Source organism: Parasteatoda tepidariorum, chromosome 5 (assembly GCF_982258835.1).
Source record: "Parasteatoda tepidariorum strain Cologne lab strain chromosome 5, Ptep-v5.0, whole genome shotgun sequence".
NCBI lineage: Eukaryota > Metazoa > Arthropoda > Arachnida > Araneae > Theridiidae > Parasteatoda > Parasteatoda tepidariorum.
In genome coordinates this window covers 66,586,615-66,600,634 of record NC_141759.1, presented here as the reverse complement: position 1 = coordinate 66,600,634, position 14,020 = coordinate 66,586,615, and the positions used below count along the sequence as shown (strand labels likewise).

At 29.4% G+C, this 14,020-nt stretch overlaps 1 protein-coding gene across 1 annotated transcript in view; it reads left to right on the top strand.

Moving 5' to 3' along the window:
• Positions 1-14,020, top strand: part of LOC107455693 (midasin) — a 298,299-nt gene that overhangs the window by 262,671 nt on the left and 21,608 nt on the right. Inside the window, exons 78-81 of the mRNA XM_087164129.1 lie at positions 846-1,606; positions 9,113-9,254; positions 12,303-12,503; positions 13,465-13,632. Coding sequence (XP_087020255.1) covers positions 846-1,606; positions 9,113-9,254; positions 12,303-12,503; positions 13,465-13,632 — 1,272 coding nt within the window. The remainder of the gene's footprint in view (positions 1-845; positions 1,607-9,112; positions 9,255-12,302; positions 12,504-13,464; positions 13,633-14,020) is intronic.

The following is a 14,020-nucleotide window of genomic DNA, read 5'->3' as shown; positions in this document are numbered from 1 at the left end:
ATTTAATTTCAATAACAATTTGCCAATTTCGTTTTACATGTTTAAATTTATTTAGCAGAGTACTTTTAATGAACATTTCTCACCCGCTGTAATTTAAGCTTTCCACAGGGTGCATAGCTTTTTTAAAAAGTGCTTAAAGTTGCTTATTTTCGTTTTTTTAAAGCCCTTAAAAGTATTTTTTTCATTGGGTGTTTTTAAAAAGTACTTAATTTTCCCTCTTTCAAAATGAGATTTTTTCTTTACTATGTTGATTTTGGCTTTAAATTATGCAAAAAGACGCAGTTCACGTTGTTCTATTCAACATTTTCACAATTAATTCAACCCCAATCTATTTCAGCGTTTTGTCAGTCCATAGCTTATGAAAACGCCATTTGTTTTACATGATTCAACATTTCATGATTATTGACAATTGTCAAAAACAAAGCCAAAATTTTTTATTTGACATGACGGTTTAAACAAGATAAAACCATCAATTGCCAAAAACTTTCCAACCCTGCCTAATTATGATATAAAGTGCTTAAAAATATTTTTTTAATTCTCAAAAGGTGCTTATTTTTTGTTGAATAATTTAGCTACACACCCTGATTCATTATATTATAATAGAGATATATTAATTATAATAAAATTATATTAATTATAATATATATTAATTAATAGATATATTAATTTAAAAGATATATAAGAGATATATTAATTATAATATATAATAGAGATATATTAATTATGATTTGTTATCTCAAATATTTTAATTCTTTATCATAACATTTCATTAATGACATGACCCTCTACATAGTTAGTTTTTATATTTCAGTGTAGTTAATTTTTTTTATTTTTACTTTTTTTAGAATACTATCTGTGATTTACTAAATAAGTATCTAAGTGCAATTAAAAGATTTGGTGCTATAATGAACTGTGCTCCTGAATCGTCATCCGATGTGCCAATAAAATGTCAGATGGATCCGTATTCCAAACCTTCCTTATTTTCTTCATTTGAGAAGTCAGACCAGGGCTGGAATTATGTTATGAATAATATCAATGAATGCTTACATTCCACTGAAGAACAGATAAATCAGCTTTCTGCCAAGAAGAACAGGGCTGTTTTATCAACATGGAACCAGTCCTCAATAATTTTCGAATTACTCAAAGTTTTAGACCGTTCTCTGAACAATTTCATATCCAAAATTAGCAGTGCCAAATTTGATTATAACCAAACTTTCCTCAAAAGTTTTACAGAATTACGTTCCAAGATTGTTGAGGTTTACCAAAAATGGAGTGCTGTCAAAGCCGAATGTACAATCAAAACTCCTTCGGAATGTGATACTGATGAGCTAAATTTGACTTCTGTTATTCAAAAACTCGTGAAAGAAATGCTATTAGGGTATCAGGACTTGATTACATTGTGTGCTGAAAATGCGCAAGATGATTCACCTGGTGATGATGTAGTTCCTGAAAATCTGTTCTCTTTGAAAATATCTAAATGTATTTCTGATGTTGAAGAGAGCCTTCGTGTTAAAAGTGTTCTGCAACTTATGAGCAAATTAAAGAAGAAGATTCAACATTCCCAAGATTCTCCTGATAATCTCAAAAAAATAAACAGATGTGTAAAGTAGGTTATTTTAATTTAATAATTGGTAATATTAGTAAAATTATTAGTAATTTGACTCGTAAACGAAAAAAAAAGTTAATTAACTTTTAAAATTATATTTGCATGCAGTATAACTTTTAAAAAAAGATTCTGGTAAAAAAAAAATTCATTTTTATTTTAATTAGCCATCCCATTTTATCAATTTATCTGTAATTGTAAAACATATTGCAAATATGTAAGCATATGAATGTTTTAAAGTTAGAAATATAAATTTAGAAAAAAAAATCCTAGTTAAGCTTTTTTTTCCTTTACTTCAAAAACATTGTCATAGCATGAGTCATTGCATATTTCTGTATGGGTTAAAACTGCCTGGACCAGGATTAATTAAAAAAAAAAAAATTATTTCTTCTTTATATAGTTAGAAGTTTTTTCCATCTATGATTTACTCTTTATTTTTTGCTTTCTTTTTCAACATTCAGTTGCTGTGGCTCTGTAACAAAATTTTTTTTTATATATATAATGATTATTATTATTATTTTTTTTTTTAACATTCTCTCACCAAGAATTAAAAATGATATTCAGAAGTAGCTGTAGCATTAATTAGTATGGATAACAATGTTTTCTTGTGTGAAGTTGAAGCTTATGGTGAAACGGATATGTAAAGTAGGTTAAACAGATGTGTTTTGATTTAATAATTGGTGATATTTGTAAATTTTTTTGTATCATTAGTAATTTGATCCATAAATGAAAAAAAATGCTATTTTACTTTTAAAATTATATTTGCATGCAGTATAACTTTTTCGTAAAAAAATTCCGGTACAAAAAAAAAATTCAGTTTTATCTTAATTAACCATCCCGCTTTATCAATTTTTCTGTAATTGTAAATCATATTGCAACAACTATTTTCAGGAATAGGCGACTATTAGGAGACTTCTTTTACTCTTGGCGAAGTTTTTTCGCAAAAAAGAACGTTACTTTTCAGAATGTTAATAAGAGAAAGCAAACTTTTATACAATCATTTATAACCAAAGAGCCAAAAATTTAAATTTCTATTGGATTTAATAAAGTACTTGTTATATGTTCTCTCTGAGAACAGTTTTGTTATTTTTAATTGTTTTTTCCTTCTATTAACATTCATATTTTATTGTAATTCGACTTTTATTTAGGTACCTATTTTCTAATATGTATACCTTTTATATTTGTGGAAAACTTTTTTTTAATTGGAGCATTGTTAGGACTGGGCGATAAATCGATGTATCGCAAAATATCGATTTAAAGCATATATCAGTAGGCAGATGCAGCAACTTTCGTTTTAGGCGATGCATCAGAAATCTGATTTAAGCCGCCGTAATAAGATTACAATTGCGGTTTAACGATTTAATATGCGAGGATCCTTGACTAGGCTAACGCTGTTACCGCACTAACGAAGACGATTTTGATTTCGTCTAGCTGCAGTGATGTAGATAGCGTTTTGCTATTGATATTAGTTTTATGATGTTGAATGACGAAGAGCAAATTGAATCAGAACTCCCGATTTCGGATGAGGATCAGCGTTGTAATATAGAACGCAATTAGTTTCTGTCTGTCCATTTTTGCCTTTGGGATTTTGCGTTTTTTGAAGATTATTTTCAATGGGGCTTAAGTCATTTTGCAATCGTTGTGCATTTTATTTCGTTGGAAATGATTCTCGGGTTTCTTGTAAATTATTTTCAGTGAGACTTTTGCAGCGATCGTTTTGTTCTGCATTATTTCATACCATTTTTTTTTCTGTCTGGGTTTAACGATTCTTGTCAATTATTTTTAGTAGACCTGTTACTTTGCGATTGCTGAACAATCGCTGTTATCTTAAATTTTCATTCTGAACTCAATAGATCAAATCATTGATTTTTTTCAATCATTGTTTTTCATTTTAAGCGATACAATTTAATAGGGGTATTTTGTATTTAACTTTGTTATGCAAAGTTAGTTATTTAAAATTTATTAAATGTAGTTAAGTATAATAATTTGATTGTTTTTCAACCAATAAATGCTCAGTCGTTTTTAATTATAAAAAAATTAAAACAAAGCTTACCTTTATTTAATTTGCTTTTATTTTTGAGAAAATGAAAAGGAAGTTTTAAAAAAAAATTGGCTATTAGGTAAAACAAAATATTTTTTTTAATTAAATAAAAAGTTTAGTAATGTTTCGACAGTTATCAGAATAGTTTTAATAATAATTTTAATAATTTAAATCAAAATAGTTTTAATAATTTAAACTATTTTGAAAAATACTATAAACAATTTCAAAATAGTTTTAATAATTTAACATTAGTACTTAAAATATTTTTTTTTAAATTTTTATTAAAATTCTTTCAATACTTGTTTGTTTTATAATTTGTTCGATAGTATCATTTTTAAACAAATAAATCTTTAGTCAATTTTATTTTCAAAAATGAAAATAATAATGAATAAGTAAAAATATTTTTACATTTATTAAGTACAGAATTTGACCATTAGTTAATACTACTTTTTATTATTTTAAATAAGTAAATAAAAAAGGGTCTAATAATGTTTCAAAAGCATGTTTTTTTTTTCAACAAATAATAAATTTTAAAAAAAAAATTTCTAAAGTGAACATTTCTTTGGTTTGTTTTCCACTTTCGTTTTTTTCTTCTTTTAATTTCTAATGCATGTGTGTAAAATAATTTGTTGTATCTTAAATCATTTTTAATTTACGAAAAATGAAATAAAGCTTGGGTTTGCTTTTACTTTGACTTCTTTATTAATTTAATTGAAAAAATAAAGCAATGATATTGAAGTCATAGTAGAATATGTTTAGAATTAATATTTTCTTTTGTAATAGATTTATTCCTTTTTATTTATTTTTGATTGATTTAAAGATTTCCTATTGGTTATTTTTGAACATATGCTAAATGGTGATACATCACTATATCGCGATGACGATGTATATCGATTTAAAATTTCTGACATCACCCAGTCCTAATAATAGTATTTGACAATTAAGCTATAATTTTAGTTATTTGGCTACTCTTTTGTTCCTGTTCAGGCAAATATTTTCATGCTTGAGGCTAATAAAAGCAACTATTTTTGTTCATTTTTTACTGTGGCAACCCTTAGATATGAATGTTTTAAAGTTAAAAATATAAATTAAGAAAAAAAAAACCCAGCTTAATTAAATTTTTTTTCCTTCACTGCTATTCTTGCATCAGCTCTGAGGAACCTACTTGTGTGTTTCTCGTAAGCACTGTCACAGGGTTCCCACGGTCCTTGAGAGTCCTTGAAAGTCCTTGAATTTTTTTTGCTAAATTTAGGTCCTTGAAAGTGCTTGAAAAACGTCTTAGGTCCTTGAAAAACTTGATAGGTCCTTGAATTTGTCCAATCCTGCCGGCGGCCCTTTTTATAAAACACCCGCGGATCTTTCTGTTTTGTTCCCGAGCTCTCTCGCGTGGTTTTAACGCCACCGTTTCTAACCGGGCCTAGCGTCTTGGTGTCTGCCAAGCGCGCGGAGCACAGCAGACAATTAATGCATTCAGGGTGAGACTCCACTTCATCTTCTGTCGCATATGCTTAGATCTTCTTTTTTCTTATCGAAACTGGAATACTCTCAAATTTCGTAACAATATGTACCTTGTAGTTTTCAATAAATTTGCCGTTTTACCATCCGCACTTGTCCTTACGTTTGCGTCATTTCAAAACTTTATTGTAAAGCGTATTCGCAAAGGCACGGCTTCGTATTTGTGTTATGTAGTTTAGACTAGTTATGCCTGGGAAGTGCTATTTTAATCCCCAATGGATGGATAATCAAGCTTATAAAGAATGGATTTTATCGATGCCCGAAAAGAAGTTCTGAGCCAAGTGCCGATTATGCATGAAGGAGATCGATATCGCGAAAATGGAAGAATCTGCTCTGAAATCACACATCAAAGAAAGGTAAAACAAAAAAGCAGTCTCATGCCCTGAGTTCTCTTTTTCCAAAGACATGAACATCCTAATTCATCTGGTGTAAATACTCCTTCAACATTGTGTGCCCCATGTGAAACAGAAACTTTAGTGGCCGAGGTAACATTGTCTTCTTATCTGGTCAAAAGGAATGTGCTTGATGCTGAAATTCTCTGGAGTCTGAAGTGCATCACTAGTAATTATTCATGTAACTCCTGTGAGGGGATTAGTAAATTGTTCTCCAAAATGTTTGCTGATAGCTGTCTAGCGAGACAATTTTTTTGTAGTGCCACAAAGTGAGCCTATTTGAGCTCCTTTGGATTGGCACTATACTTCAAAGGGATTCTTATAAATGAGCTGAAGAATGTTGATTGCTACACTGTACTCTTTGATCAGACGTTAAATCAGTCTCTACTATCTAAGCAGATGAACATTATGGTAAGGAATTGATAATAAAGTTTGCACTAAGTATCTTACCTCCCAATTTATGGTCATGGAACTGCAGAAAATATTTTGTCCTCTTTTTACAAATGCATGGATGATGGTTAAAAGCTCTCTAAAATACTTCAATTATCCATGGATAGACCCTATGTCAATTGAAAATTCTATTAGAAGCTTCAGTGTGAATTAAAAGAGAAATATTCCCAACAGGTCATATTCATTGGCAGTTGTGGATTACACATAACTAAGGCCCAGATTTTGATGACATTTGCATTTTTGGACATTTTTTGTCCTTTAGAGCATTTTTTGAGATTTATAGGGCATTTTCTTTAAATTTTGGGGCGTATTTTGCATTTTAAAGCATTTTTTAAATTTTTTGTTAATTTTTTCTAATTTTTGCTATTTTTTATAATTTTTTATTATTACACTGGATTCCAAGCAATGAAGAAAATCTCTAGGATATTAAAAGATGAAACAACATCTTTTCAAATTGAAGAAGAATTGTCAGTAAGTGTGACTGTCCTTTTCAAGTACGCACCAATAACATCAGTAGACGTTGAAAGAAGTTTCTCCTGGTATAAAAATTTGCTTTCAGACAAGAGACGCTCGTTTACGTTTCAAAAATATTAAAGAAAATTTAATAATCCACTGTAATTCTGATATTTAGTAATATTATGAGATGGAAGTTGCTATATTCATTTAAGTTTCTATACAAAATGAAAATGTTTTGGAGTCAACATATTTTCCTTTTTTTGTTATTTTAGGATATAAAACATATTTTTCAAACTTTAATGAACGTAGAACAAGTATTGCATTGCTTTATATTTTTTGAAACGACTCATAATAATTTTAAAGAGTAAAGCATTGTTTTAGTTCAATATTTAAGTCATGTCATAAGGCATTTTTAACGCAATTTTCGCATTTTAAAGGCATTTTTTGCATTTTTAAGGACATTTTTTGCAGTTTGTAAGGGCATTTTTTGCACTTTTAAGGGCATTAATTGAGATTTTTTAGGTCATCAAAATCCGGGCTCTACACATAACGAATAATGCTTTTAAACAAGGTGAAAATGGGATATGTTCCTTCTAATTTTTATTTTCAGAAAGAATTGTTGCTGCATCACATTTAGAGAAGGTTGTGTATATTATGGATGAATAATTTCAGAAACGATGTTTAATAGAGGAGAGGAGGAGGGTTATGGAATAGTCATGGAATATGGAATACCTAATATTTAGCTCTGTCTTTCATGCAGCCTTCACATGGAAATACACAGGATTAAAGGATTTCACCATTAACACCTCATTACCATTAGTTATAGATTGTGCTGAAAATGATTTTGTGAATTAATATGTAAAACCAGTAGGGTTGTTTTTAAAAAAATATAAATTTTAGTACATAATACATATCTCTTCTCTCTATATAGGCAAAGCATTTAGGTATTATATTTGAAATTAATTATTGCCACAACAAGCATTGTTGCTTCTAGTAAAATAGAAGAGAATAATTTTTAAAATTGGTCTTAGATTAAGGTCCTTGAAAATTTTGTTGAGGTCCTTGAAAAGTCCTTGAATTTCAATCTCATCATAGAGTAGGAACCCTGTGTCATAACATGAGTCTTTGCATATTTCTGTATTTGTTAAAACTGCTTAGGCCAGGATTAATGCAAAAAAATTAATTTCTTCTTTAGATAGCTAGAACTTTTCTACCTTTTATCATTTACTGTTTATTCTTTGCTTTCTTCTTCATAATTCAGTTGCTGCGGCTCTGTTACACAATTTTTTGCCCAATATCAGCCCTATACAGATTTGTTAAGTTTACCTGATATTTTATAGCTGTTATTCAGCCTATTTCGGTTTGATATAGAAGTGTCAGACAAACTCAACTGATGTTTTATAGCCGTTATTCAGCCTATGTCAGTTTGATATAAAAGTGTCGATCTCAATCGATATCTTATAGCCATTATTCAGCCAATATAGACCATCGATAAAATTGCAGATTAACCATATGTTTTATAGCCGCTACTCAACCAATATAGGCCATATCACGAATAATTTTTTTTTCTTTTCAAATTATGATTGAAATTTTATTTAACTACTCAACCATGTTGATTTCAAAAAGGAAAAAGCACAACTACTAGCACAAAGATACAGAGTTTGCATTTAAGTCTAGGAAATTTATAGTTCTTTCCAGGCTAGTTTTAGTAAAATTTCTATTTTAGTTTTTTTTATTCCTCTTTTAATAAAATTGATGTCAAATAATTGTAAACACATACATACTTTTAAAAATGTGTACAAATTTAATATACGTTTGTGCACAAATGTAGTTGCTTAAGAAATTAAAATAATTTCTACTTTCAACTGTTGCTTCAGATTTCATGTCAGAGAGCTCTTTTTAACGATCTCTGAAAGAGATGGATTACCTTTTGTTGCAGTAATAATATATTAAAGACGAAACTATCAATGATTTATTTTTAAAGTTGAAAGTTAAATTAGGAAGAAAAAAAAGTTATTTTCGAAAAAACTAAGCATCTGAAGCAAGCAAACCTCTTCTCATTTTTTAAGCAAATTAATTGTAAAATTAAATGCAAGCTTAAACAAAAAAACATAATTGTTTATTTATTTAAAACAGTTCTGTCATTCATAATTGGTAAATTTGTTTTTATACATAATTAGGGGTCATTTTTATTGAGGCTAAGTTTTATCCATAGACCATTTCAGGAAGCCAACACAAGTGGTACTTCGCCCCATGAAAATGACACTGAGTAAAATTTGAATTGCTTGCAAAAAATCATGTACTTTCGATAACATTTTGAAGTCAATGAAGGTAACTCCTAAGAGCGACCAACCTTCATTTTAACGACCATTTTACTATGAAACACAGAATAGTAGCTCCCGAGAGATTTCACTGTATTATCAATATATTTTGGTACATAGAACCATCTTTTCTCTGTGAAATAAATATTAGTTGAAGAACATTTGTATTACCATTTCTTTCTTTTTTTTTAAAAAAAAAAGAATGTTCTTTTTAAAGGAATGCTAGGCGAAAATGGGTTGAAAAGAATACTTTTTTTGTATGCATTTTTAAAAATACTCTCATACAAATTTCATAAAATTGATAAATTGTTTATGATTGTGTGTTTTCTTACAGATTATTGAAGGATTTAAGTCCATTTATAAATCAATACTTTCAACTAGTCAAGGTCTGTTTTGCCTGTGAAATAGGAATGCACAGAACATCCTGTAAATTATTATCCATTTTGCTGTCTATTTTTGAGAATTTGGCTACTAAAGTAAGTATAGTTTCAACCTGTTTATTTACTTTTATAATTTATGATCTACTTTTATTTTGTTACAATAAAGTTATGATTAAAGAGTAGAGCCAACAACCATTTTCGTTCAATATGTTTATTTTTTATTTCTTATACAACAACATTTTCATGAAAGTTTTCTGTTTGTAATTATTAGCATGGCAAATATTAAAAAGGTTAATAACTGCAATGGATCTGACTTTTAAAGTTTAAGCACAAATTACCGAAAAGCAATAAAATTGGTCATAAAATTAAGACATTAAGGACTATTTTATTAGTATCTAAATAATATTTTAGCAGTCACATGCTTTTTAGCATATGCAAAATGTACAAAAGTGTATTAGGCATTTTAACATGACCTTGCATACTTTTTGATAATGTTTTTACTTTTTTTACATACACGCACACACACACACACACACATATATAAAATATATGATGAACTCTCAACAATAGAAAGAACATTTTACTTTAAAACGCATATTCTAATTATGCGTTCTTTATAAAAAAAAAGTGCTTAAAATCTTTTTTGGCTATTAAAAAGTTGCTTTTTTTGTTGAAAAATTTGGCTATGCACCCTGTGTAACTTTAAATATGGGATCTGCCGACTGGTTGGGGGGGCTGGCCTCAAGTGAGAAAGGTCCCAGGTTTGAATCCTGAATAAGGCATGAATGTTCTTTATTTGTCTTCTGTGTACCATCTATCCTCCTTTCTGTGGGAGCAACTTAGGCCCACATGCTATGGTGCCCCTGTGAGATTGGCCAAGAAATCTGCCCATCTGATACCCGAATAACAAAAGTCGATATCCGGGAGGACATTGGGTCAAAAATATGTAGTCTTATTAGTCTAGTCTAATTAGGATAGTTCTTGAACCAAAAAATATGCCTGTTATTATGCGATAATATAATTATTTGAGTAAGTTTCTATTCTTAAATTTTATTAGTTTTTATGAAATGATAAATACAAGCCTTTAGACCATTCTTACATATAAAAAGGAATGGTTGTGTTAATGCATAATTGTTAAAAGGTAAACATTATGCACAGTGGTACCACTGTGCAGCTTTCTCCTTTTGTAAACCAACATGTATTTTAAATACAAATCTTAGGTGTAAAAATTGTGTCTCCTTTTCTCCACAGATTGTGCATCACAGAGATATGACCACACTGCTCGCAAAGTTTTTATTTTATTATCTGTGTAGATTATCTTGGGGTATAAAAAATCTCTTTAAATCAGATCTATCAGTTTTACTGTGACACCCGGTAGCTGAGCAGTAGCGCTTCGTGCTGTCATGCCTCAGATCCTTGGTTCGATCCTCGGGCCGGGCAAGGTTGACTCAGCCTTTCATCCCTTCAGTGGGTCGATAAATGAGTACCAAGTATGCTTGAGAACTAAACACTGGGGGTTCCGCGTTCGGCTGACCACCTGACCGGAACATCTGCTCCTGCACCCCAGAGCCCAAGGTCAAGAAAACTGAGATGGGCACAGTAGGCCTTGGCCCTCATGGGCTGTCGCGCCGCTGAGTTTAGTTTAGTTTTAATGTACGCATATATACAAGTTTAAAAAAAACTACTAATTTTCCTCTCACTTTTTTTCATTATTATTATTAATGTAAGTATATTATTGAGAGAGTTCTAAATTTAGAGAGTAAAAAAAAACAACTAGTTATTATATGTATGTGTTTTTTAATTAATGTAATTATGTTAAAATTATCTTTTGAATTATTTCATTTTTCAGTTTATGATAAAGAAGTATATAAAGTTTATTTGAATTGAAGTCGTAAATAAATTAATAAGATATATTTGTGTTTCACAATTATTTCTTTCACTTTCATGTATGTTTTAGCTTTGCATTATTGTATTTCAAATATATATATATATATATATATATATATATATATATATATATATATATATATATATATATATATATATATATATATATATATATATATATATATATATATATATATATATGCGATAAAAATGCAGGGAAAAAAAAGAAGAAGAAAATTACAAATCAACTGAAATATATTTTGGTTAATTTTTACAATTATAATTTTTTCTTCAAAATTTTAACTATTTTTTTATTTTTTTATTCTTCTTTTTAATTTTTTTTCTTGTTTTCTTTTCATTTTTTATTTGATATTGTTCTCTTTACTTTCTGCTTATCTGCAGTTAATAAAACTTAATAAGTCTGAAATCTTTTTACTCCGCATTTTCTTTTTTCTTTCATTCTTTGTTGCCTCATATATATATATATATATATATATATGTGTGTGTGTGTGTGTATATGTATCAAATGAAAAGGTACAAAGCGACACGTTGGGTACAAATGTAGTCTTTTTTCAAAATATACACCATAGGCCTGAGCACAACGATCCCACTGATGAACAAGCCGCAGGATTCCTTGTTCCCAGAATTCCTGTGGCCGTGACGAGACTCAGTCCTTCACAGCGTCCTTGAGTACGTCGTCCGAGCTGACGAGCTTCCATTTCAGGTGTTTCTTCAGTGAACCAAACACATGGAAATCGCAGGGCGACATGTCCGGGCTGTAGAGCGAATGGTCCAACGTCTCCCACTTGAACTTGGCCGGTTCCATGTGTGTGACTCTGGAGGCGTGTGGACGCGCATTATCATGGAACAGAACCAAGCCCTCCGTGAGGAGCTCCGGTCTTTTGTTCTTGATGGACCTGTGTAGGCGTCGGAGTGTCTCACAGTACACATTGGAGTTAATGGTTTTTCTGTGCTCGAGTTTCTGTTCCCCATACAGACTGTCGCACCATTTAGACGCCTCTTTTTATAAGAACCTCTGCAAACTCCCGCGCTTGCTCCGATCACAGTCAGAGACTCCAATCGCATCCCGAGATGTCTCGCTACGTTCTCCCATAGAGGAATATGTAAATATTTAAATGTTACGTTTTTACGTCATTTCGTACCTTTTCATTTGATCACCCCTTATATATATATATACATGCATGCATGCTAAACCATTGCTTTTAATTTTTGTTAATATTATTACAAATATTTTAGGGGTTTTGCATTCCTGAAGATCTTGAAGAAGAGGCTGAAAAATCAGGAGGAACTAAATTTGAAGACATTGAAAGTGGTGGCCTTGGGGAAGGTGAAGGAACTAAAGATGTCAGTGATAAAATTGAAACAGAAGATCAACTTGAAGATGCCATTAAAGAGGGCCAAGAGAAAGAAAAGAAAGAGGATGAATCTGATATCAAAGTATTGCTTTTTTATATTACTATTATTATTAATGAAAACATTTAATAATTCAGACCTTCCACTCCCCACATAATTCAGACCTTCTACATATTTGTTAAACTTCTCCTCCATCATTTCTGAGATTTGTATTAGTATTGAATAATGGCAATGGATTTAATTTTTGCACAATTGTAAGATCTAAATGAAAACTATTTGTTTTCATTTAAAAATTTGATTTTCAAATATATTAAGCGATGATATTTTATAGATGTTGATTGGCAACTGTTTTTTTTTTTTTTTTTTAATTCATTTTAAAATATGATTTAATTACTACTTCTGATTTAACTTGAATCTACTCTGCTGAACTGAGGGACCATCTGCAAAATGTGTGAAAGTGATTCAGGTATATGATTTATTTAGAAATTTTAGGAGTCTTGAATAGACCATAGAAAAAAGAGAAAATTGTTAAATTTTCATATTGTGAAATTTTTAAAAGGTGCAGAGATATATAATACACCTCATAAAATGTATTTATTTTTTCATAAAGATAAAAAAAAAATCTGGTTTGTTGAATCTTAGTTTTGTCTAAATTTTTGACTAATCTTTTTGTACAGTTTTTGTAAAATGATTTTAATTCAACTAAATCACAGAATTTCTGTAAATATTTAAACTTTGATAAAAACATTGAAGCTCTGTTAAAATCAAAAAATTTAAATCCAGTTACAATTTTTAGAGAATATTAAATCTTCAGAATGGCTCTATGTAAGAATTGAATCCAATTGTAAGTTCACCTATTGAAATTTTTAAACAACTTATAGAATAATCACAAAAACTTATGGGGAAATTTTGAAACATTAGTATAATTTTTTATTTATTTAATGTATAGTTTTTTCAATATAATATTTTTGTTATAGGTAATAACAAAAGATAAATAGTCCTTGTGCTTTATTTTTCTATAAATATTTTATAATTTATTTAATAGGAAGAAGATAAAGGAATTGAAATGTCTGATGATTTTGAAGGGAAAAGTTACGATCCTGAAAAAGGCGAAGAACCTGAAAACAGTGATGATGATGATGAAGATAACGAAGAACTAGAGAAAAAAATGGGTGATGTAAATGATGATGATGCTGAGAAATTAGATGAAAAAGTATAAACACTTTTTATTTTTGTACTTTTTTTAGAAATTTTTTTAAACTTGAAGCTTAAAAATTTCCTCACTGAGGCTAACATTTTGTTTTTAATTATGACAAAGAAATGTAACATTTAAAAAAAATCAAGGTATTGTAAAAAAATTAACTACTAGTAAAACAATAATACTTGAGTTATTGCCATATATAAAATCACTGCAGTTGGACATTCACTATGTCACTATCAAAGCATAACAAATATTAGAATATTTCTTATAATATTTCTTCTTTATTAATTTACTTCTTCAATTCTTAATGTGTTGTAGATGCTTCTGTAAAATATTATAAGCCATTAAGGTTTTGAAAATGTTAGTTTAATATTGTTTAATGTTAGTTCAATACTGTTTA